At 39.5% G+C, this 25,131-nt stretch overlaps 1 protein-coding gene across 2 annotated transcripts in view; it reads right to left on the bottom strand.

The window, feature by feature from the left end:
- The window catches only part of LOC139160305 (interleukin-17 receptor C-like), a 44,711-nt gene that overhangs the window by 4,405 nt on the left and 15,175 nt on the right, over positions 1-25,131 (bottom strand). For both annotated transcript variants that reach the window (XM_070738033.1, XM_070738034.1), the window contains exons 6-15: positions 22,747-22,864; positions 22,600-22,644; positions 20,794-20,939; positions 18,455-18,514; positions 17,714-17,777; positions 15,591-15,775; positions 10,344-10,394; positions 8,031-8,076; positions 1,150-1,268; positions 994-1,053 (exon numbers count right to left, since the gene is read on the bottom strand). In XM_070738033.1, the coding sequence (XP_070594134.1) occupies positions 994-1,053; positions 1,150-1,268; positions 8,031-8,076; positions 10,344-10,394; positions 15,591-15,775; positions 17,714-17,777; positions 18,455-18,514; positions 20,794-20,939; positions 22,600-22,644; positions 22,747-22,864 (894 nt within the window). The remainder of the gene's footprint in view (positions 1-993; positions 1,054-1,149; positions 1,269-8,030; positions 8,077-10,343; positions 10,395-15,590; positions 15,776-17,713; positions 17,778-18,454; positions 18,515-20,793; positions 20,940-22,599; positions 22,645-22,746; positions 22,865-25,131) is intronic.

Genomic DNA, 25,131 nt, shown 5'->3' with positions numbered 1-25,131 from the left:
GCCGCCCCTCTCCGAAGACTCGGGGCGGCTGGAAGTTTTAAACACTGGAAGTTTTAAAGAAGATGTTGGATAACCATTTGTCTAAAGTGATACAGGGTTTCCTGCCTAAGCAGGGGGTTGGACTAGAAGACCTCCAAGGTCCCTTCCAGTGACGGGCTCCTATGAGTATGGTCAGGTATGCAGAACTGGTAGAAAAAAATAGATTTTTTTTTCTTTTTCCCCCTTTTGAGCTCTGTATATGTTTTTCCTATCGCAGTAAATGGGGTTGAATGTGTATAATTTTAGAAGAGCTGTGCGTGCGTGTGGCATACAAATCTAATAAATTAAATTAAATTAATACACATACAGTTTATATAGTAAATAATGTATCTTTGTGTGCTTGTGTGTAATATGTATGTACACATATGGCATATATGCATAGAATTAAATAGTATATTTTGGATGCTCTGTAATAGTAAATAGATAGGGAAGTTGTATCTCTTTGAGGCAAGGAGAGGCCAGGCACCCTAACCCTAACCCTCGATGGGAGTGACATCAAGTTGGCCACCTTTAAGGCAGTCACATGACCTTTAAGCCACCCCGTCACATGATCATCAAGCCACTCCCACCTGGTCACATGGCCAGCAAAGCCACACCCACAAAATAAGCCACGCCCGCAATGTGGTAGTAAACATTTTTGCAGCCCTTCAGTGGTCCCTTCCAACTCTGTTATTCTATGATTCAATTCCCTAGCCAGAATGGCTGGCTGAGGAATTCTGGGAGTTGAAGTCCACACACCTTCCACTTTACCAAATGGATTGAAATGAGTCCTGAAATGTTATGTACCTCGTGTTACGATGGAGAATCCATCTGGAGGCCTCTATCCATCCAGCAAGATTTTATTGGACTGCAATAGATATATAAAAGCAAGTGTGTCCTTTCTATTGTACATTTCCTCCTTCTGGATCGTAGGGTCCCACTAACTTGGCTTCCAGCCCTTATTTTACTACTCACCTGTGTACACTTTCCTAACTGAACATGGTTCCTCAGGTCTTCCTCCAATGTTCTTCTTCCCTGTAAAGAAGGAAAGGGTGTATATGTGTGAATGAAAGGATCACTGGATTGCCCACTCACAGGAGGAGGAAGAGAAAGGCTAGAGAGAGGCCTTACTGTATTGAAGACCTGAGCAGTGGAGACCCAGGTGCCTTGCTCCATAACTTGAACGAAAGAATTCCCCTGGGGATCCTGAATCTCCTGAAAGAGTAAGTATTTCTGACTTCTTGTGACATCTAGGAGAAAATCAAAGAAGCATAAACGATTAATCTCAGCCAGTGATCTCATGGATTTTAGAATCAGTTCTTGCATTCGGTGACATTTTAAATCGGAGAGGGTTCTGGAGAGTCCCTATTTTTTTTCTAATCATCTTTGGAACCAAGAATGGTAGATTTTGAAAAAGCTTTGCATCCCTCTTTTTTGAAATAATAATAATAATAATAATAATAATAATAATAATAATAATAATAATAACAACAACAACAACAACAACAACAACAACAACAACAACAACAACGAGTTGGAAAGGACCTTGGAGGTCTTCTAGTCCAACCCCCTGCTTAGGAGGAAACCCTACACTACATCAGACAAATGGTTATCCAACATCTTCGTTAAAACATCCAGGGTTGGAGCATTCACAACTTCTGGAGGCAAGCTGTCCCACTGATCAATTGTTCTAACTGTAAGGAAATTTCTCCTTAGTTCTAAGTTGCTTCAGTCCTTGTTTAGTTTCCACCCATTGCTTCTTGTTCTACCCTCAGGTACTTTGGAGACTAGGTCGATCCTTCTTCTTTGTGGCAACCCCTGAGATATTGGAACACTGTTATCATGTCTCCCCCAATCCTTCTTTTCATTAAACTATTCATATTTAGTTCCTGCAGCCGCTCTTCATATGTTTTAGCCTCCAGTCCCCTAATCATCTTTGTCGCTCTTCTCTGCACTTTTTGTAGAGTCTCAACATCCTTTCTTCATCATGGCGACCAAAACTGAACGCAGTCTTCCAAGTGTGGCCTTACCAAGGTCTCTTAAAGTGATATTAACACTTCTCGTGATCTTGATTCTATCCCTCTGTTAATGCAGCCTAGAACTGTGTTGGCTTTTTTGGCAGCTGCTGCACACTGTCCCTCTAAGCTTCCTGCCAATCAGCTTAAAGCTTTGTTGGGAGAATTGGCGTTAGACTTATGGTTGGGGGCCACCACAACATGAGTGACTGTATTAAGGGGTCGTGGCATTAGAAACGTTGAGAACCACTGGTTATAGCATCTACCGAGGCCATGCAATCATTAATTAACCAATAATATATATTATATAAATCATATTCATATACACACACACATATATAAATAAAAGGTATGCAGACAATACAATATATGAGATAAAATATTGATTTAAGATAAAACCATAATAAAATCACCATAATAAGGCACCATAGAGTTGAAATGGGATAGATAATTTCATATCCAAGGAAGCCGATCATTTAATTGCTTCTGGTGTGGCTGAGATGAGATCATCCCAGGTGTCTTGAAATTTTCTGAGGGGACATTTTTGAATTACAGGTGTTGCCGTGTTTCCCCCGAAAATAAGACACTGTCTTATATTAATTTTTGCTCCAAAAGTTGTGCTACGTCTTATTTTTGGGGGGTGCCTTATATTTCTCAAATAAGACAAATTCACAGGCAGAAAAGCTGACACCCCCAAAGAAAGTGTACCGTACGGTACACTGATTACGGTACGGTACCTGTCAGTATGGCACCCACACACACAAACGACGGCACTCATATGGTACAACAGTATACTCCCGCTCTTGCAGCTTCCGGCCACCAGAGGAACTACAGTCTACGCACTGTAGTGAAGACTGTAATGGCGGTGAGACAGGAGCAGACTGTGTCTGCAGTACTGGACGGTGCAAAGCGATGGAAGGGGCCAGCAGGGGATGCCACATTATTACGGTACCACTATGAACAGCTTTGAATGATACCGTATGTTTTTCCACCGTACCATATGTAAACTTGACTGTGCCTTATTTTCGGGGGGCGCCTTATATTAGCAAATTCTGCAAAACCTCTGACATGCCTTACTTTCGGGGTACGTCTTATTTTCGGGGAAACAGGGTAGCTCTTGTTCTGCTGCACCATAGCCACACTGCATGTTTTTGGCCATTCCCCACTTTAAAAGCTTCCTGGAACCACTTTTGGAGCTAACATAAATGTTACAGAATAAACCAAAGTGTTGAGAGATGCTGGACTTAGGGCATCACTCGCCATACTAGTCTTAGAAGGCCTGATGACTATGGGAATCTGGGAGGGGTGATTTCATGAGGGAGCACATGTAGACCTAACACATTCCTTCTAGAGGCTCAAGGTTATCCTTTGTCCACCACCTGACCGGAAGCTGGGAGAAGGAACAGCCACATTGGCAGAATCTGAGTGGGCAACATGACGGATTTGGTTGTGGGGGGACAAGGGGATGAACTTTCTTTTTTTTTTTTAGAAATTTTTTATTACAAATATATACACATTTACATACAATATATGTTTTATATTAATACAAGGCTAAATCAACGCATAACAAATAAACAAACAAACAAACATGACAAACAAACAAAAAAATATTCTTAAAAAAAGATCTAATTGCTTATTTAAGTACATTAATAACAATAACTATTCACTTAGCATATTTTATAATATTTGTACTTGTATTCCCTTCAGGAGGTAAGTTTTGAATGATTTTTGATTTTAAATTATTTTCTGGTGAAGTATGTTGTGTCCTCAGCGTATACCATTTTCTCTTGTAGGTTGTCACTGTTCTTTAAATCATTTAATTCTTTCTTATCCGCCTTCTTTTATTCGTATTCAATTTCTTTAATATCATACAGATCTTTCTTTATAAAAAGGTTTTTTTGTATATATGTCTTTTGTATTTTTTTTTTCTATGTAATAAAAAGGATATAAAGTATTGTTAATTTGGTTTTTTCTTTTGAGTTTTATTTCTTTTCTTAAACCAGTTATAAAGATGTATCCAGGTTTTATCATGTTCGGAATCTTCTTTATTTTTTAATTTAATTGTTAGTGCGTCAGATTCAGCACAGTCTAATATTTTTTTAATTATCAAATCGTCTTCAGGTGGTTCGTGTTGCTTCCAATTTTGAGCTATCGTTATTGCAAAACCTCTGACATGCCGGCTTCGCCTTGTTTAAGGCGGGGACGGGGTTATTGGTTATGTTGACTTCCGCATGGTGACAGTGCGGGAAATATATGAATTAATAAGTAATGTCAATATATGAATTAATAAGTAATGTTTGTTTTTTTCAATTTTTTGATCTATAATTCCCAGGAGAAAGGCTTCAGGTTTTTTATTTATCTTCATTTGTAAAATCTCTTCTATCCAATTCTGCATTTTGTTCCAGAATTTTTTCATTTTTGGGCAGGTCCACCAAATGTGGTAGTAGGTCCCCATTTTTTTACACCTCCAACATTTTGGGCTTGTTCCTTTATACATTTTGGCTAACGTTGCCGGTGGAAGGTGCCACCTATAATACATTTTGTACTATGTTTTCCTTATAAGCTGTAGATTTTGTTAATTTATAGTTTTTGATCCAAATTGATTCCCACTTATCTAAATTTATGCTATAACCAAAATTTTTGCCCCAACTATGTATACTATTTTTAACTATGTGTTCCTCCATTTTGTAGTGTAGCATATATCTATATATTTTGGAAATCATTTTCTTTTCTTGGCCTAAAATTATCTTATCTAATTCTATCTCTTTTATTTGTATTTCCTTCCTTTTCCCTTCTTGATATTTTGATTTAATTACGTTATACGCCCACCAATCAATTTTGATTCCAATTTTTTCTAATTGTTCCCTGGTTTTTAATTCCCCATTTTTTTCTAATGTTTGATAATAATTTAACATTTTGTTTAGTTCTCTTGAGTTTGGGTATACCGTCGCCTCTAAGCTCGAGTACCATTTGGGGATTTGGTGGTAGTACATTTTTTTGATTTTTTTCCAAGTTGTGTATAACGAGTTTCTTATTATATGTTGTTTGAAATAACTATGTGTTTGTTCTTTATTTTCCCAGAGGATAGCATGCCACCCTGTTCTCATATCATGTCCTTCCAGTATTAATAGTCTTTTATTTTCCAATTTAAACCAATCTTTCAACCAATCCATAATTGCTGCATTATAATATAATTCGAAATCTGGTAGTGCAAATCCTCCTTGTTTGATATTATCTTGTAGATATTGTATTCTAATTCTAGGTTTTTTTCCGGCCCAGACGAATTTTGTAATCATTCTATTTAATTTTTGAAAAAAGTCTTTTCTTAATATAATTGGAATCGTCCTAAATAGATATAGAATCTTGGGTAAGATGGACATTTTTATTGTTGAGATTCTACCTATGAGCGAGATAGGCAATTTGTTCCATTTTTCTAATTTCTTTTTTATTTCTTTTATTAAAACCGCATAATTATCTTCCTTTATTGTGATTGCTTTTGCTGTTAATTTTATTCCCAAATACTTAACTGTTTTTACTATTTGTAGGCCTAATCTGTCTTCTAATATTTTCTTCTCTGTATTTGTTAAATTTTTTGTCAGTATTTTGGTTTTTTGTTTATTGATTTTAAGTCCTGCTACTTTTCCGAATTCAGTAATCTCCTTTAATAAAACTTCCCCTGATTCAATTGGATCTTCTATATTGAATACTAGATCATCGGCAAATGCCTGAATTTTGTATTCTTGTCCTTTCAAATTTAATCCTTTAACATTTTTATTTAACCTTATCTGATTTAATAAGATTTCTATGGCCAAAATAAATATTAATGGGGAAAGGGGGCATCCTTGCCGTACTCCCTTTTCTATTTTTCTATTTTGCGTTAATTGGTCGTTTATTATAACTTTTGCCGATTGTGTAGAGTATATCGTCTTGATTGCTTTTATAAATTTTTCTTTAAATTTCATTTTGGTCAGTTGTTTAATAAAGAAATTCCAATTCAAATTATCGAATGCTTTTTCCGCATCTAAAAATATTAATGCCAAATTCTTTCCTGGGTTTGCCTCATAGTATTCTAAAATATTTATAATGTTTCTCAGATTATTTTTTATATTTCTGTTTGGTAAAAAACCGTTCTGGTCCGTATGTATGATTTCGTTAATTATCCCTTTAAACCTTTCTGCTAATATTGTTGTGAAAATTTTGTAATCTGAGTTTAGTAATGCAATTGGTCTGTATTGTTTTATTAAATATCTTTGTTCCAAATCTTTTGGTATTAGTGTTATTAACCCTTCCTTCCAGGATTCAGGCATTGCTCCTTTATCTAGCACCTCATTCAGCATCTGTAGTAATAATTTTTTAACTGGTTCGTATATTTCTTTGTAATATTCGGCTGGTATTCCATCTACTCCTGGGGTTTTGTTATTGTTTTGTTTTTTAATTGCTAGCTCTAATTCTGTCATAGTTATGGTTTTATCCATTCTATCTATGTTGGTCTCCGATATTTGGGGTAGTTCAATCTCGTTCAAATATTGATCTATTTCTTCCTCTTTTATATCATCTTTCCTATATAGCTGTTGAAAATAGTTTTGTATTATCTTTTTTTTTTCTTCTATATCAATTTGTTTTTTCCCCTTTTCATCTTCCAGTTGTTGGATATATTTCTTCTCTTTCTCTTTTTTAATTTTATAGGCAAGCCACCTTCCCGGTTTGTTTGCATGTTCGAAGTAGTTTTGTTTTACACTTTTGATTTTTTGGGCTATTTCTTCCTGTGCTATCAAGTTAATCTTGTGTTTAATTACATCTCTTTTTTCTTTTAGTTCGATTTTTTTTGGATCTTTTATCCATTCGGCTTCTATTTGTTCTAATTCTTTTTGATTTTCTCTCATCTCCCTATTTTTATCCTTATTTTTTTACTAGTGTATGCAATGGTTATCCCCCTTATATATGCTTTGGTTGGGTCCCATATATTTTGTATGGTTGTGTCTTCATTCCAATTTTTTTCTAGAAAGATATCTAATTCTTTTTTTGAAAATTCTTTGTATTTGTTTTCTTCTATTTTTATTTTTTTTGGTTTGGTTTCCTCTAATTACAATACTTACTGGATTGTGGTCTGCCCAAAAGTTAGGTTCTATTTCTGCTGATATTATCTCTTGTTGTAATTCTATGTTTGTCCATATCATGTCCAATCTAGACCATGAGTCGTGTGGGTGTGAATAATAAGTATATTTACATTCATCCCTGTGTCTTTCCCTCCATGTATCCTTTAATTTAAATTCTTCTATAATATCTTTGAGTTTTTCTGGTATAGGGGATGAACTTTCAACTGGTGGGGGACCTTGGGGGACCTTGGGAGTGTCAGATTCGGGTTTCCTTCAGACATGCCAACATGGCTTTGGCAGTAAATTTGAACTTTGAGGAAGACTTTGCCTTGGACTCTGATTGAAATTTGAATGCTATTTGGAACCCTGAACCAAAGTGCTAATTGTGGGAAGCATTGGACCAGAATACCTCTGGAACCACCTTCTACTGCACGAATCCCAGCGGCCGATAAGGTCCCACAGAGTTGGCCTTCTCCGGGTCCCATCGACCAAACAATGTTGTTTGGCGGGCCCCAGGGGAAGAGCCTTCTCTGTGGCGGCCCCGGCCCTCTGGAATCAACTCCCCCCAGAGATTAGAACGGCCCCCATCCTCCTTGTCTTTCGCAAATTTACTCAAGACACACCTTTATCGCCAAGCATGGGGGAATTGAGACATCCTCCCCCAGGCTTCTATATTTTATGTTTGTATGTATAATGTTGTATGATTTTAATTGCTGGGGTTTTAGATATGTTTTATTTTTTAATATTAGATTTGTTTCACTGTTATATTGTTTCTATTATTGTTGTGAGCCGCCCCGAGTCTTCGGAGAGGGGTGGCATACAAATCTAATAAATAATAATAATAATAATAATAATAATAATAATAATAATAATAGTAATAACAACAACAGTCAGCACTTACCATCCTGCAGGCAGCTTTGGAGGTAGATACTTCCATTCCTTTTTACCTGTAGAGAAAGGAAAAAAGTTGATTGCTGGAATCAGGGGAGATTATCACCACCGCGTTCATGATTTGTGGTGGAAGGGTCAAAGTGCTTCCGTGCTGAATGGATTAGCTGGTGACATCACTGATGATCAGGGGATCCCGATTGGAGGTTCCTTTCCTGTCTCTATTAATGTGCCCACAGAAGTGGTACCCAACTATCTCCTCGTGTTTCCTTGCTTTTGAACTTCTAATGCACTTGGGGAAAAGGAATCCTCAATCTGAGTATTGTATTGGCAGTTCTGTGTTAGCAAAAACTTCAGAAGAAAAGGATTTAGGGGTAGTGATTTCTGACAGTCTCAAAATGGGTGAGCAGTGTGGCCGGGCAGTAGGAAAAGCAATTAGGATGCTTGGCTGCATAGCTAGAGATATAACAAGCAGGAAGAGGGAGATTGTGATCCCCTTATATAGAGCGCTGGTGAGACCACAGTTGGAGTACTGTCTTCAGTTCTGGAGACCTCACCTACAAAAAAGATATTGACAAAATTGAACGGGTCCAAAGACGGGCTACAAGAATGGTGGAAGGTCTTAAGCATAAAACGTATCAGGAAAGAATGAACTCAATCTGTATAGTCTGGAAGACAGAAGGAAAAGGGGGGACATGATCGAAACATTTAAATATGTTAAAGGGTTAAATAAGGTTCAGGAGGGAAGTGTTTTTTAATAGGAAAGTGAACACAAGAACAAGGGGACACAATCTGAAGTTAGTTGGGGGAAAGATCAAAAGCAACGTGAGAAAATATTATTTTACTGAAAGAGTAGTAGATCCTTGGAACAAACTTCCAGCAGACGTGGTAGATAAATCCACAGTAACTGAATTTAAACATGCCTGGGATAAACATATATCCATCCTAAGATAAAATACAGAAAATAGTATCAGGGCAGACTAGATGGACCACGAGGTCTTTTTCTGCCGTCAGACTTCTATGTTTCTATTTTGGCAGGAGCTGGAGCAAGTTACAGGAGCTCGCCCCGTTATGTAGCAGCACCCGCGTCTCGAACGTGAGCTTCCTCAATGTCAACCCAGCCTCCTAACCATGTGTACCACCACTTATCACATAACCAGATAAGAGGATCGTTTCTATTCAGTAATAATACTTTTGGCTTTCTTGATCAGGTTTGAATCTGGATAGGCACTTCTATGGAGGCGCAATGCAGAAATAAATTGGAAGAAAAATGTCTGTGGATGTAATTTTTCTGGACAAGTCAATAAAACAACAGGCTTTAATTTGGAGTTGGATCATATTCTCTTTGTATTATTTGTATAAAATGTGGAGCATGTAATTTTATTTTATTTATTTATTTTTATTTATTTTTATTTGTCAAACAATTATAGTATGATAATTTGTATAAATAAAACATTAGAAAAGTAATTATGAAAAGTAATGATAGAAGACAATAGAACAGTAGGACAGGAACAGTAGGCACTATGGTGCGCTTATGCACGCCTCTTATAGATATTTTGCTCCGTGCTGGATACAGTCATAAAGCAGACTCTCAAATAGCAATGATTATTTTATATTGCTTGGGTATTGCTCAGGAAACGGCAGGCAGTTTCATCTTATACATCTAGATCAGTGTTTCCCAACCTTGGCAACTTGAAGATATCTGGACTTCAACTCCCAGAATTCGCTGGCTGGGGAATTCTGGGAGTTGAAGTTCAGATATCTTCAAGTTGCCAAGGTTGGGAAACACTGATCTAGATAAGGCTTTTTCAACCTTGGCAATTTAAAAATGGGTGGGCGTCAACTCCCAGAATTCCCCAGCCCTCCTACCATCTTTAAATTGCCAAAGTTGAAAACCATGATCTAGATTAAGAGACACACAGTGGAAGAAGCTCAATAGAACCACAACAGCAGCTCCAAGAAGCAACATGTCATTGAAGATGCTTCTTATACCATCTTCCTTCCTTCCTTCCTTCCTTCCTTCCTTCCTTCCTTCCTTCCTTCCTTCCTTCCTTCCTTCCTTCCTCTTTCTTTCTTTCCTTCCTTCCTTCCTCTTTCTTTCTTTCTTTCCTTCCTTCCTTCCTTCCTCTTTCCTTCCTTCCTTCCTTCCTTCCTTCCTTCCTTCCTTCTTACTCTCTCTCCTGTAAATCAGTCCGAACTCCAATTCAGAGCAATGGGAGAGCCTCTTTTTGACTTTTGATGTCTGCTAAAATAATCCAGACCTGTGGATGATCCTTGGAAGTAAGGTTGCCCCCTCCACACCCACACTTTCCCCCCCTGCTCCTACCTGCACACAGAGGTTGGGATGAGGTCGCAGTCCTGGGAATTCCTGTGGTTCCTATGAAAATAGGAAAAATCAGTTATGTTACAAGAAAACCCATTGCAGAAAGCCTGGAATGCAAATTTATGTGTGTTTATTGTGTGTCTACCCAATCTGCTCATGTGCAAAGCACAACCTTCAACTGATTACAAGGAGCTACGCCTAAAGTCTCTATCAGTTACCTACATGGTTTCACCCTGGTCTAGCGTTTGAGCAGGAGAATACTCAAACGCTATTGGCTGAGGCATCTGACAGTTCCCTATAAAAGGGCTAGCTGTCAGACTGCAAGTTGCTGGTTGTACAGAGAACTTGCCAAGGGAAGAAGTTCAAAGTCTTTCTCCTGTCGTTATTCCCATAATCCAACAGTCTCCAATGAAATGCTTTCAATACTCTAGCCCAGGAATGTTAAACTCAAGGCCTGCGGGCCAAATCCTTAGTGCTTAGATCTGGCCATTATGACTGCCCTGGAAATAGCAAAGGACCGATCCATGGTGCTTCTGCCATTGAAATTAAAGCTCGGGAGCTCTGTTTTCGCTGGCAGAGGGTTGCAGGAAGCTGTTGCAGCTAAAAACAAAGTTCAGGAGCTGATTTTCGCTGGCGGAGCTCTCTCCACAAGTACCTTGAGTGACGTCGAGCTGGCCAAACCCACCCTGGCCATTCTCAGCCCGACCTCCCATGTTGTGTCAGACACAACCCTGATGCAGCCCTCAATGAAATCAAATTTGACACCCTTGCTCTAGCCCTTTAGTGAATCCTTCAAGCATACAAAGTCACCAATCCCAAGGGTTGCTCATCCTAAGACAGGAGTGCAGAGCAATGTTCCCTCTAATACTCCGAATTTAATAGAAATATAGAAACATAGAAGATTGACGGCAGAAAAAGACCTCATGGTCCATCTAGTCTGTCTTTATATTATTTTCTGTATTTTATCTTAGGATGGATATATTGTTTATCCCAGGCATGTTTAAATTCAGTTACTGTGGATTTACCAACCACGTCTGCTGGAAGTTTGTTCCAAGCATCTACGACTCTTTCAGTAAAATAATATTTTCTCATATTGCTTCTGATTTCCCCCCCCAACTAACCTCAGATTGTGCCCCCTTGTTCTTGTGTTGGAATTAGAAACTGGAAACGTCATTCCTGGGACACTAATTAGGGGGTTTTATTTGTCCCATGCAGGGACTGTGGAAGTGGACTACAACTGTAGTTGCTTTAATCACCTTGCTTGCCTCATCTACTATTTCCACCCACTTGGCATTTATATTGATTTCACCTGACCTCCTGTTCCTAGGAAAGGACTCTTTTTAATCTCTGTTTCCATCTGAGAACAATTTTGCCACACCTGATATTGTATTGGCAGGCTTCTTTCTTAAAGGGAAAGTACATCAACAATCCCTTTACACCTAAGAGAATGGTTAACATCTTGCCTGCTTGGGTAGCTGACTGGAATGGTTTGGGTTTTATTGTAATTGTCTTGCACTAATTTTACTGTAACTCTTCCCATTTTCATTGTAATACTGTTATCTTAGTTGGGGGGTGGGAGTATCTGATTTGGAGTGATTGAGTCGTATGAATAGAAGAGCCAGGGGTGAGATTAGATTAGATTAGATTTATTGGATTTATATGCCACCCCTCTCCGCAGACTCGGGGCGGCTCACAACAATGGTAAACAAAACATAGTAACAAATCTAATATTTCGCAATCTAAATTACAGTTTTAAGTTTAAAAATCAAAAAGAGCCCCAATATATAAAAAAACAAGCACACAATCGAATCATACACAAAAACTACATGGGCAAGGGGGAGATGTTTCAATTCCCCCATGCCTGACGGCAGAGGTGGGTCTTAAGGAGTTTCCGAAAGGCAAGGAGGGTGGGGGCAGTCCTAATCTCTGAGGGGGGGGGAGTTGGTTCCAGAGGGTCATAGTCACCACAGAGAAGGCTCTTCCCCTGGGTCCTGCGAGACGACATTGTTTAGTTGACGTGACCCGGAGAAGACCAACTCTGTGGGACCTAATTGGTCGCTGGGATTCGTGCGGCAGAAGGCGATCCCGGAGATATTCTGGTGAAGGTGAGAGCCAGAGGCCCCCCCCCCCCCCCGAGTGTATAAGCAGGTGAAGGCCTGTCTATAGCCCCCAGACTGCTATGAAAGTTGCTCAGGCAGACCTTGGTCTGTCTAATCATTGTTTCTCAAATAGTGGGGTCCCCCCCCCGGTGGGGGCATGAAGCAATGCCAATGGGGACACGTGACCCCAGGAAACATGTTTTTATGCGGTAGGGAGCAGGGGTTTTTTTGCACCGAACAACAGCACACAGCAGGAGATATGAAGTGCAGATAACAAACCCTTAAGAGAAACCATGGGAAAATATTTAACAGGGATGAAGAGAAAGGAGGAGAGAGACGGAGATAATGAGACAAACGTTAAGCCTCCTGTAAGCTAGATGTGGAAATATGATGAAGCGTATGTAATGCTTAGCTTCACTGTGACTATGGTGGGAGACAAGGAAAGATCAGTATATTTACTGTGTCTAAAAATGTTGACAGCGGACAGCATAAAGCCAAATAAATTAAGGTGTCATTTAAACACATTACACCGCAAGAGTGCTGATAAGCCGCTTGACTTTTTTCAGCAGAAACATGCTGAATATTGCAAACAATCATCCTGGCAGAGAGTTGGGGGGCATGCGAAATGTTTACTTCTTCTGGGGGGGGGCATAACAGAAAATAATTGAGGACCACTGGTCTACTCAACCTGTACAACTGGTGACAGGAGAAGTCAGGGCCCTGGCCTCAGGCACCGGCTGCTGAATGTCAGGTCAGCTGTTAACAAGACCCCCCTGATCCGGGATTTACTGTTAGATGGGGAGCGAGACCTGGCATGTGTGACTGAGACCTGGCTGGGTCCCGAGGTGTCGTTGTGTTCCCCTTTTGGAGATGAGCCCATATGGGTTTCAGGTGCCACGACACCAGGGAAGGGGTTGGGAAATGGCTGTCATAGTCTGGAAGACTCTGATCTCTCGCAGGATCCCTGCTCCCGAGGTTGTTGGGTGTGAGTCGGAGTAGCTGTGGCATTGCCTCCAAAGGACAGTTTAATCCGTCCATCCTTGACTCGGGGGGATGAATATTATCCCCAACAGAGTGGGTCTGTAACTTGTGTGTCCTCCTAGACCCACAGCTGAGACTGGACCACCATCTTTCGGCTGTGGCTAGGGGGGTATTTTGCACAAGTTCGACTTGTGCACCAGTTGCGGACCTACCTGGATCAAGAGTTTCTGCTCACAATCACTCATGCCCTTATTATCTCATGTCTCGATTTATTTATTTATTTATTTATTTATTTGCTTATTTGCTTATTTGCTTATTTATTTATTTACTTATTTACTTATTTACTTACTTACTTATTACTTATTACTTATTATTTATTACTTATTACTTATTACTTATTACTTATTATTTATTATTTATTATTTATTATTTATTATTTATTATTTATTATTTATTATTTATTATTTATTATTTATTATTTATTATTTATTATTTATTATTTATTATTTATTATTTATTATTTATTATTTATTATTTATTATTTATTATTTATTATTTATTATTTATTATTTATTATTTATTATTTATTATTTATTATTTATTATTTATTATTTATTATTTATTATTTATTATTTATTATGTCATACAAATATAGTATTGTATTGTAGTATGTTCAACATAATATAAGTATAAAATAGAGATAGAAAAGATAAAAAAGACATTAGGACAGGAACGGTAGGCACAAAGGTGCACTTATGCCCGCCCCTTAGTTATTTAGTTATTTGTTAGTTATTGCAATGCGTTCTACATGGGGCTACCTTTGAAAAGTGTTCGGAGACTACAATTGGTCCAACATGCAGCTGTGCGAGCTGTTATGGGCGCACCTAGGTACACCCATGTCACACCAACAGTCCGCGAGCTGCATTGGCTCCCAGTCAGTCTCCAGACACAATTCAAGTTGTTGGTTATCACCTTTAAAGCCCTACATGGCTTAGGACCAAATTATGTATGGGACCGCATTCTGCCACATACCTTAGATTAGATTAGATAAGATTTATTGGATTTATATACCTTCCAGCGGCTGGTCAGGCCCCCAGAGTTGGTCTCCTCAAGGTTCCTTCAGCCAGATGGTGTTGGCTGGCAGGACCACATGGGAAGGCCTTCTCTGTGGTGGCTCCAGTCTTTGGAATCAACTCCTCAGATCCGCGCAATCCCCACTCTCCTAACTTCCCAAAAGGCCGTAAAAACATGGCTTTTCCAGCAGGCCTGGAACCGGCGAATGCGGCTGAATGGATGAATGTTTTAAAATTAAGGCTTTTAAAATACTGTTTTATTGTTTTTATATTGGGGTGGGTGAGCGGCGCCAGTGGGCTGGCCATAACTACCAGTTCGCCCGAACGGATTCGAACCAGCTTAATTCTATTCCTGCTTCCATCTCCTAAAGGTCTTCTGGAGAAATGAAGATGTCAGATGCCATTTCTCAGCAGACTTTCAAAAAAAGAATTAATGAATGAATGAATGAGAAGGGAGGAAGGGAGGGAGGAAGGAGGAAGGAAGGAAGAAGGGAGGAAGGGAGGAAGGGAGGAAGGGAGGAAGGGAGGAAGGGAGGAAGGGAGGAAGGGAGGAAGGGAGGAAGGGAGGAAGGGAGGAAGGGAGGAAGGGAGGAAGGGAGGAAGGGAGGAAGGGAGGAAGGGAGGAGAGAGGGAGGGAGGGAGGGAGGGAGGAAGGGAGGATGGAAGGATGGAAGGATGGAAGGAAGGAAGGAGGAAGGAAGGAAGGAGGGAGGGAGGGAGGAGGGAAGGAGGAAGGAAGGAAGAAGGAAGAAAGGAGGGAAGGAGGAAGGAAGGAAGGAAGGAAGAAGGAGGGAAGGAGGGAAGGAGGAAGGAAGGAAGGAAAAACTCCTGCTCAGTGAAAAAATGGGAGAAAGAACAAAAAAGAAACAAGAGGGGGAAAGAGAGAAATTGGGGAGGGAAGAGAGAACAATTTGAAGCAACCAGGTTTATGCTTTGTAATTCCAAGTGAGATTTTTTTACCAGAATCCCTTCAACCTGGCAGTGGCAGCACACTGACACGAGATCGTATCTTTGTTCCAATTCTCGACTTGTTTTTTTCATCTCCTGATTGACATTTCTCTTCCCCCACCTCTCCTATTTTTGCATTCTCTACTTACATGTGGAATGAGGACCAGATGCAGATGGGGATGCAGAGGCTGGCAGCCAAGCGCTTCCACCCGCCAGCAGGGAACCAGCTCTCCTTCAAGGTCACACGGGGCAGAAACCAAGCAGCTCAAACTCCCACCAGAAGTGTGAACGTCCAAGCGGCTGTGCGTCCAGGCCCTGGCCAAAGCTGCTGGGTCTGGAATGAGAGGGTGTACTTTGATCAATATCTGCAGCGATTCTCAGTCTTCCAGGTCTGAGATGCTCGTTCAGGAGGCAACTGGACTTTCTTGCCTTTTCACTTGGAAAAAAAACCTTTGTTTTTTTCGCTTCTCATCCAAGAAGCTTCTTCAGCTCTGACTGAATGGTGGGGAATGGAAGGATTTATATTTATATTTATACAGTATTTATATTTATATTTATATTTATATTTATATTTATATTTATATTTATATTTATATTTATATTTATATTTATATTTATATTTATATTTATATTTATATTTATATTTATATTTATATTTATATTTATATTTATATTTATATTTATATTTATATTTATATTTATCTATCTATCTATCTATCTATCTATCTATCTATCTATCTATCTATCTATCTATCTAACTAACTAACTAACTAACTAACTAATTAACTAACTAACTAACTAACTATTTATTATTAGAATTGAAAGGGACCTTGCAGGTCATCAAGTCCAACCCCCTGCTCAAGCAGGAAGCCCTACACCACCCCAACCAGATGGCAGTCCAATTTCCTTTTGAATGTGTCAAGTGATGGGGCGTTCACAACCTCTGCAAGCAAGCTGTTCCACTGGTTGATCGCTCTCACCGTCAGAAAGTTCTTCCTTATTTCCAGGTTGAATCTTTCCTTGATCAGTTTCCATCCGTTGCTCCTGGTCTGACCCTCTGGTTCCCTGGAGAATAGTGTGACCTCCTCCTCTCTGTGGCAACCCTTCAAATATCTGTATACTGCTATCATGTCCCCCCTGGCCCTCCTTTTTGCTAAACTATCCATGCCCAGTTCCAGCAACCTCTCTTTGTATGTCTTGGTTTCCAGTCCATTTATCATTTCAGTTGCTCTATTCTGTACTTTCTCTTTAGAGTTTCAATGTCCTTTTTGTAGTGGGGGTGACAATAATAATAATAATAATAATAATAATAATAATAATAATAATAATAATTATTATTATTATAAAGAATTGAGGAGAAGCAGCTAGAGAAATTAGTGAAATACGAAGATCTAAAAATCAAGCTGCAACAACTCTGGCATAAGCCCGTGAAAGTGGTCCCAGTGGTCCTTGGCACGCTGGGCACAGTACCAAAGGATCTCAGCGGACATTTGAAAACCATCGGAATTGACAAAATCTCCATCTGTCAATTGCAAAATGCCGCTTTACTGGGATCAGCAAACATAATTCGCCGCTACATCACGCAGTCCTAGGTGCTTGGGAAGCGCCCGACTGGTGATGAAATACGAAATCCAGCATAGTGATCTTGTTTGCTGTGTTGTACTGACATAATAATAATAATAATAATAATAATAATAATAATAATAATAATAATAATAATAATAATAATAATAATTATTATTATTATTATTATTATTATTATTATTATTATTAAGATTTGTATGCCGCCCTTCTCTAAAGACTCAGGGCGGCTCTAAATGCTATTGCTATTGCTACAGATAAGCAGCTGCCTGCAAGGAATATAAATCCTTTAATTCCCCACCATCCACTCAGACCTAAAGAAGTTAGAAGCGAAACGTCTTCAAAGAACCCCAACTCCCCTGAAGAAAGTCCAGTTGCCTCCTGAAAAAAACACCTTTGGGACAACTTCTATCAAAGCGATCTTCCCAGCAAGTCCATTCTCCCATATATGCATATATTTACATTCATTTTAGCCAATAGCTCGGGCAAAAGAAGAGGGGGACAGCAGAGAATGAGGGGGCTGGATGGAATCGCTAGAAACAGTCGGTGTGAACTTAAATGGACTCCAGGTAGAGAATGGGAAAGCCTGGAGGAATATGGGGCCACGATGGGTCAGTCACGACTTTGCAACGAACAACAACAACGACAATAGATATCTGCCTTAAGAAGTGAATGAATGCCATTTTCATACCATTTGCAAAGGGACAGAGATGAGTTCGCGGTATGTCAGCTTGGTGTTCAATCTTGGGCCAGACCTATGAACACAATATTTGAGAGGATAAGGAGGAGAGAGAGTTTGCCCCAGTTTAATTTAATTTATTACGCTTATAAGAGCCTCGGTGGTGCAGTGGTTAGAGTGCAGTACTGCAACCTATTTCTGCTGATCACTGGCTGCCAACAGTTTGGCAGATCGAATCTCAGTAGGTTCAAGGTTGACTCAGCCTTCCATCCTTCCAAGGTGGGTAAAATGAGGACCCAGATTGTTGCGGGCAATATGCTTACTTTCCGTAAACCGTTTAGGGAGGGCTGTGTAGCAGTAAATAACTCTAAATACTATTGCTAAATCCTAATGCTAGAGGTGGTCGGTAATCCACTCCCACCCAGTCACATGACTTTTAAGCCGCTCCCAGTCACATGATTGTCCAGCCACTCCTACCTGCTCACATGACCATCAAGCCACACCCATAAAGTAAGGTACACCACAGTGTGTCAGTAAAAATTTTGGCAGCCCATCAATGTTTCCATCCCTAGAAGCAGTTCTGAGAAATGTGGCTGACGAGAAAATGAGCTAAAAATTTCCTAAGTGTAACTCTGCCTTAATCTTGTTCTCTGTTACTTGCTCAGAAGCTGTAGGCAGCAGCTAGGCCAGATTTAATTCTGGGCAAGTAGCCTAAAGAAGTATTGGAGAGATCTTGTGAAGCATTGTTCTTACCTGAAAGCAGAGACATGGAAACACTTGCGAGATTGGTAAACTCACATTCTCCGATCCTACCTAGGTTAGAGGGGAGATAGAAAAGTGTGAGTAAATGTACAAAGAAAACGATCATATTTTCAGAGTGTAAGACACACTTTTTATCCTCTAAAAGAGGCTGAAAATTTGGGTGCATCTTATACTCCAAAGGTAGCTTTTGCAAAGCTTTTTCCCCACCAAGCCCTTGGCTTGCAGGCTTGTTTTCATTGCTATTCCCTCTGAAAAACTTTTTTTTCCCCAAGCCCTAACCAGGGAATAAAATGATGTGCTGAAGCTGACCAGACTAAGGGTGATAGCCAGATGAATGTCGGGTAGGCAGATTTTTTCCCTTATTTCCCTCCCCAGAACTAAGTATAAGACACACATTAGTCTTATAATTTAATGCGTCTTATACTCTGAAAAATACGGAACTTCACAAGACCAGGGAAGTATTAATACCACTCTACTACGCCCTGGTCAGACCACATCTGGAGTATTGCATCCAGTTCTGGTCACCACACTTCAAAAGAGACATAGAAACTCTGGAAAAGGTGCCGAAAAGAGCAACCAAAATGATTAGGGGACTTGAAACCAAGACTTACGAAGAGAGATTGCAGGAACTGGGCATGGATAGCCTAGAGAAAAGGAGGGGCAGAGGGGACATGATAGCTGTATACAGGTATATGAGGGGTTGCCACAGAGAGGAGGGGTCCACTCTATTCTCCAGAGCACCAGAGGGCTGGACGAGGAACAATGGCTGGAAGCTGACTAAGGAGAGATTCAACCTAGAAGTAAGGAAGAACTTCCTGATGGTCAGTGCGATCAACCAGTGGAACAAACTGCCTGCGGAGGTTGTGAACTCCCCAACTCTGGACACTTTCAAGAGGAGATTGGACTGCCATTTGGCTGGGGTGCTTTAGGATTCCTGCTCAGGCAGAGGGTTGGACTTGATGACCTGCATGGTCCCTTTCAACTCTAACAATAAATAAATAAATAAATATGCTTTCAGGATACTAAGATTTCTAATGTGTTTGTTTTTCTTTTATTTATTAAATTAATATGCCACTCATTTCAACTAAAATTGTATTTTATTTATTTATTTCAAATACATATATAGCCACCCATCCTAGATTCCATAATTCCATAACAGCTCACCCCAACAATGATTAAAAACATAAGAGAGAAAAAGAAACGGTAGTGTTCAAAGAACATCTTCAAGCAGCTCTCCCCTCCAAAAAACACACCCCAATATATAAATATCACAACCATTGGCCTCCTAACTTCTAGAGTGGAAAACCACTTTTTAAGGACTTAAAAGGTAAGTGAATGAAGGCATATATACACTGCTCAAAAAAAATAAAGGGAACACTTAAACAACACAATATAACTCCAAGTAAATCAAACTTCTGTAAAATCAAACTGTCCATTTAGGAAGCAACACTGATCGACAATTAATTTCACATGCTGTTGTGCACGTTCAACTTTGTACAGAACCAAGTATTCAATGAGAATATTTCATCCATTCAGATGTGTTCTTTGAGTGTTCCCTTTATTTTTTTGAGGTTGAATGTGTATAATTTTAGAAGAGCTGTGCGTGCGTGCTTGTGTGTGTACATACACATACAGTTTATGTAGTATTTTTTTAAACAACAGCAATCAATTTTATTTGATTAGTCAATCGACCATATCAAAGCAAAAATAGTGACCACATCGGTCGTCATAAAACTGCGACTGGTTAAAATACAATAAAATTGGATAAAATAAAGGGAATTTGGATAAATAAGTTAAAATACAGTATAATATGCTAAAATCTAGTAAAACGTGAGAATATAACTCATGCAAAGAATATATTAAACAAATGTAAGGTACTGATATAAAATATTCTTAAGTAAATTCATCTCCTTTGTATGTTTATGTAGTAGATAATGTATATTTTTGTGTGCCTGTGGTGTGTAATATGTATGTACACATACGGCATATATACATATATTTTGGATGTTCAATAATATTAAATAGATAGGGAAAATTGTATCTCTTTGAGGCGAGAGGCGAGGCACTCTAACCCAAATCCTTGACATGAGTGACGTCAAGTTAGCCACGTTTAAGCCAGTCACATGACCTTTAAACCACCCCCTGGTCACATGATCGTCAAGCCGAGTCTACGGAGAGGGGCGGCATACAAATTAAATAAATAAATAAACAAGCCACTCCCACCTGGTCACATGGCCAGCAAGCCACACCCACAAAATAAGCCTCGCCCACAGTGTGGTAGTAAATTTTTTTTTGCAGCCCTTCACTGATTGGGGGTAACCTTCACTTACCAGCAACCTGGGAGTCTCCTGATCAAGACCTTTAAATCCATCCGTCCGATTTAGATACAACCACAGTTTGAAATGCTGTCCCTTAGGGATGTCTTCCACATGTAGAATTGCCGACTGTAGCCCCACAGAAATGGATAAACTTGGCACTGTAAGACAAAATTTCTTATTAACATTCTGCAGCATTGAGGGCTCAGGTCACTTGCCCAGCGCTGCATAATCCAAAAGGGGCTTTTTAAGAGAGTTTACTGCATTTTGTCCCATTTTATGATCTTTCTTGCCCACAGTTGTTAAATGAGAATTGCTGTAATATTCAGTGAGTAATCCGGTAGTGTTCAATGAATCTACCTTCCCTATTCAGTTTGCTTGGCAAAAGTTTGCAAAAGGTGATTGCATGATCCCAGGATATGGTAACTGTCATAAATACATGCCAATTGTGAAATGTCCAAATTTTGATGGTGTGATCATCAAGATCAAGAGAAGTGTGAAAAACAGTTGTAAGCCTCTTTTCCTGGTGATGTTGTAACTTCGAATGGTCCTTCATTCTTAAATACCAACTTTCATGTGAATTTTGCAGAGTGGCTAGTAAATTATTTAGGACAATCAGAACTAACCGCATTCTGTAGTCCATAATTACATATTATAGATAAGATGATCTGTGCAAATTTTATTTAATATTTCAAATATTCTTCAGGCACAGAAAGTCAAACTTCACCCTACACATTAATAAGAATATGGAATTTGGTATCTAAAAAAGAATGTCGGGGGCTAGGTGTCCAGCCTTGCACAATAATCTGACCCGATTCTAAAAGGAAATCTAAATTAGGAAAGTTTCTAGCATGTATCATAAGTGTAGTAATCATACATCAGAGGAAATCCGAATGAAATACTTAGTGGTTTGAATCACACAATACAGTCATAATGCAACATGATACAGTTGTTCTAGCTTTTAAGTGTTGGCTTGTCTTGGTTACCTAAGCCCATGTGCTGTAGTTGCTTCCCTCCATCTTAGCAATGGAGAAATATTTAGAGGACTGAAACGTTGCCATTTTCTTTTCTTCTTGTTTCTTCTCCAATAATACTTACAGCAACAACTAACTGTGATACAATGCTGGCTAAAAGAAACCACACATCAACAAACCATGATTCTCTACCACTGGGCCCATAACCAATGTTGGCTTGTCTCGGTTAGCTAGGCTATGAAACCTTCGACAATACCGAGCAGAGAATTTTAACAGAACGTGGATGTGTGATAAAGCTTGACACAGACTTAGTTAAATAAGTATTATTTACATATAAACAAAATATAAATAATCCAGAATAAGCACAGAGCAAATACAGAATAATACGCACTGAGCAGTTACAAGATTAGCACAAAGCAAAATACAATATAGATAAGCACGAAGCTTATACAAGACGATACGCACGAAGCATAAACAAATCCCCCTTCTCAGGCAAAAGTAAAGGAAATGACCGAGCAGATTAATGAGCTTTTATAGCTTCAATGAGGAAGTGATGAAACAACCTTGAATATTAACTCTTCAAGTACAAGTTAACTCTTTAAGTGACAGTACAGTTTTACAGTAGCAACTGTAACATTTAAAGTGACAGTACAAGTTTGGTACAGTGTACAATATGCAGTTTACGATGGCAATCCCTAACAACCATGTACCCTGTACTAACAGTAAGTTATGGCTGATGGTTTAAATTGTGATTTGAAGCCTTGTTTACTCCTGGATGTTCTGGCTATAAGGAAAAAAATGTGGTTCTTTTATGCTACGAAAAGGAATTCTTGGAGCTGCAGCATACCTTGACACAGGTGAATGGCATCTGTGGCTTTGGGCCAGGTACAATCTATGAACAGAACACAGTAGAGACATGCAATGGGTGAGGAGGTTCAGGCTGATTTTATCAAATGGATTTATTGCTCCATTTATTATCTCTGGAGAAACTCACCTGGTCCATGGTGCGTGATCTGTAACATGCCAGCAGAATGATAGCGAGGCCACAGGAAGACTGTGAGATGCAGGTCTCCACTGAGAGCTACTGGGAAGCAGTTGTATTGCAGAGACAACTAGAAAGAAAGAGGGAGGGGAATCAAAGATCTTTTCTCATCCAAACTGAATTGAATTGAATAACCTTTATTGGTATTTTTTTATGTACAGTGGTACCTCTACCTACGAACGCCTCTACTTATGAACTTTTCTAGATGAGAATCAGGTGTTCAAGACTTATTTGCCTCTTCTCAAGAACTATTTTCCACTTACAAACCTGAACCTCCAAAACTGTAATCGGAAAAGGCAGGGAGAAGTCTCTGTGGGGCCTCTCTAGGAATCTCCTGGGAGGAAACAGGGCCGGAAAAGGTGGGGAGAAGCCTCCATGGGGACTCTCTAGAATCTCCTGGGAGGAAACAGGGCCGGAAAAGGCGGGGAGAAGTCTCCGGGGGCCCTCTCTAGGAATCTCCTGGGAGGAAACAGGGCCGGAAAAGGTGGGAAGAAACCTCCGGGGAGCCTCCCTAGGAATCTCCTGGGAGGAAACAGGGCCTCCACCCTCCCTGTGGTTTCCCTAATCGCACACATTATTTGCTTTTACATTGATTCTTTGGGAAAAATTGCTTCTTCTTACAAACTTTTCTACTTAAGAACCTGGTCACGGAATGAATTAAATTCGTAAGTAGAGGTACCACTGTATACTGTACACAGAGTTGGGTTCGGACTGGTTCGCCCGAACTGGTAGCGACTCACTGGTGACGTCACGATGGTGTTAACAAATCAGATTGGTCAGTGTCGGTCCATGGGCGCCGCCATCATCATCATCATCATCATCATTATTATGAGTATTAAAAGCGATGACTATTATTATAATAATAACCAGTATTATTATTATTATTATTATTATTATTATTATTATTATTATTATTATTTCCCCCTCTGAGCATGTATAAAAGCCAAGTTCCAGCACTCTGCATGTGCTTGCCATCTCTTTTTTTTGCTTTTATTTTGTCCCTCCCCTCGGGTTTTTCATTACTGCGCATAGGTGGATACACAAAGCACATGTACGCCCATGTGGGGCGCCCACTTGGCACAAGAGGGAGCAGAGTGGCAGAGAGGTAAGTTGGAACTCACTCCTGACTGTACACAATGGCACACATTAAAATGAAACTCTGATCTATGCTTATATGCTTAGTATTAGTAGTAGTATTAGTAGTAGTAGTAGTAGTAGTAGTAGTAGTATTAGTAGTAGTATTACTGGATCTTTTTTGGAATTTTGCGGGGATTTTTTGAGGGGGGGAGATTTGTTTTCTGATTTTTTTTCTTCTGCACATGTGCAGAAGCTAAGCTTCCAGCACTGTATATGCGCCGCCATCTGGTTTTTGGCTTTTGGGGGGGATTTTTGGCACTGCGCAAGTGCAAAACATGTGTACACCTATAGGTGGTGGCCACTCAGCGCAGGAGGAAGCGAACCAGGTAAGTTAGAACCCACCCCTGATTTAGCCACAAAGCTGCATGGATGCAACTGACAGGTAAAATAAGGAGAGGAAAAGACCCTGTGCCTATCTAGATATACGTAGATGCTTTGTGTTAAATCTAAATATGGTTTGCTTGTAGCCACCCAGAGTTTGGAAACCATGCCATATATGTCAGCTGATTTTATTTATTTATATTTCTATCCCACCTTTGTTATTTTACCAGTAATGTAAGGTGGCAAACATATCCAATACACCTTCCTCCTATTTTCCCCACAACAAGAATCCTTTGTGATGGCTTGAGCTGAAAGAATGGGGACTGGCCCCAAATCACAGAAGTGGTCTTTCATAAATAAGGCAGGACTAAAACTTCTGGTTTCTAATCCAGCATTTTAACCATTTAACCCAGGGGTCCCCAAACTTAACATAGCTGGCTAGAGAATTCTGGGAGTTGAAGTCCATAAAGTTGCCAGGTTTGAAAACCCCTGATTGTGTGAACTCAGCTGATGGCAGTCGATTCGCTAACTCTGCCTAATGTATTGCAAGAATGCTAGCCTGCATTCTTTGGAAGAAAGGTAAGATTACAATGTAAATAAAACAATCCTAAATTAATAGCTGCTGAGAGAAATGCAAACAAAGGTAAACGTAATTACCAGCATGCCTTGCTTGTCGGTTTTCCAAATAGATCAGGACAAGGCCGGTCTTTTTAACCTACCTAATTCAGTTTGTGTACATTATAATGACCAAATAGCGCACAAAACAAAGTACACAGAATAAGCACTTATTATTATGAAAGCTTAGAACTGCGGTGCCTAAAACACGATTTAAGTATTGCCCACTACTTCAGCTTCAACCGCAACAACACAAGAGCACAC

Source organism: Erythrolamprus reginae, chromosome 2 (assembly GCF_031021105.1).
Source record: "Erythrolamprus reginae isolate rEryReg1 chromosome 2, rEryReg1.hap1, whole genome shotgun sequence".
Classification (NCBI taxonomy): domain Eukaryota; kingdom Metazoa; phylum Chordata; class Lepidosauria; order Squamata; family Dipsadidae; genus Erythrolamprus; species Erythrolamprus reginae.
This window is presented reverse-complemented; position numbering and strand designations above follow the sequence as displayed.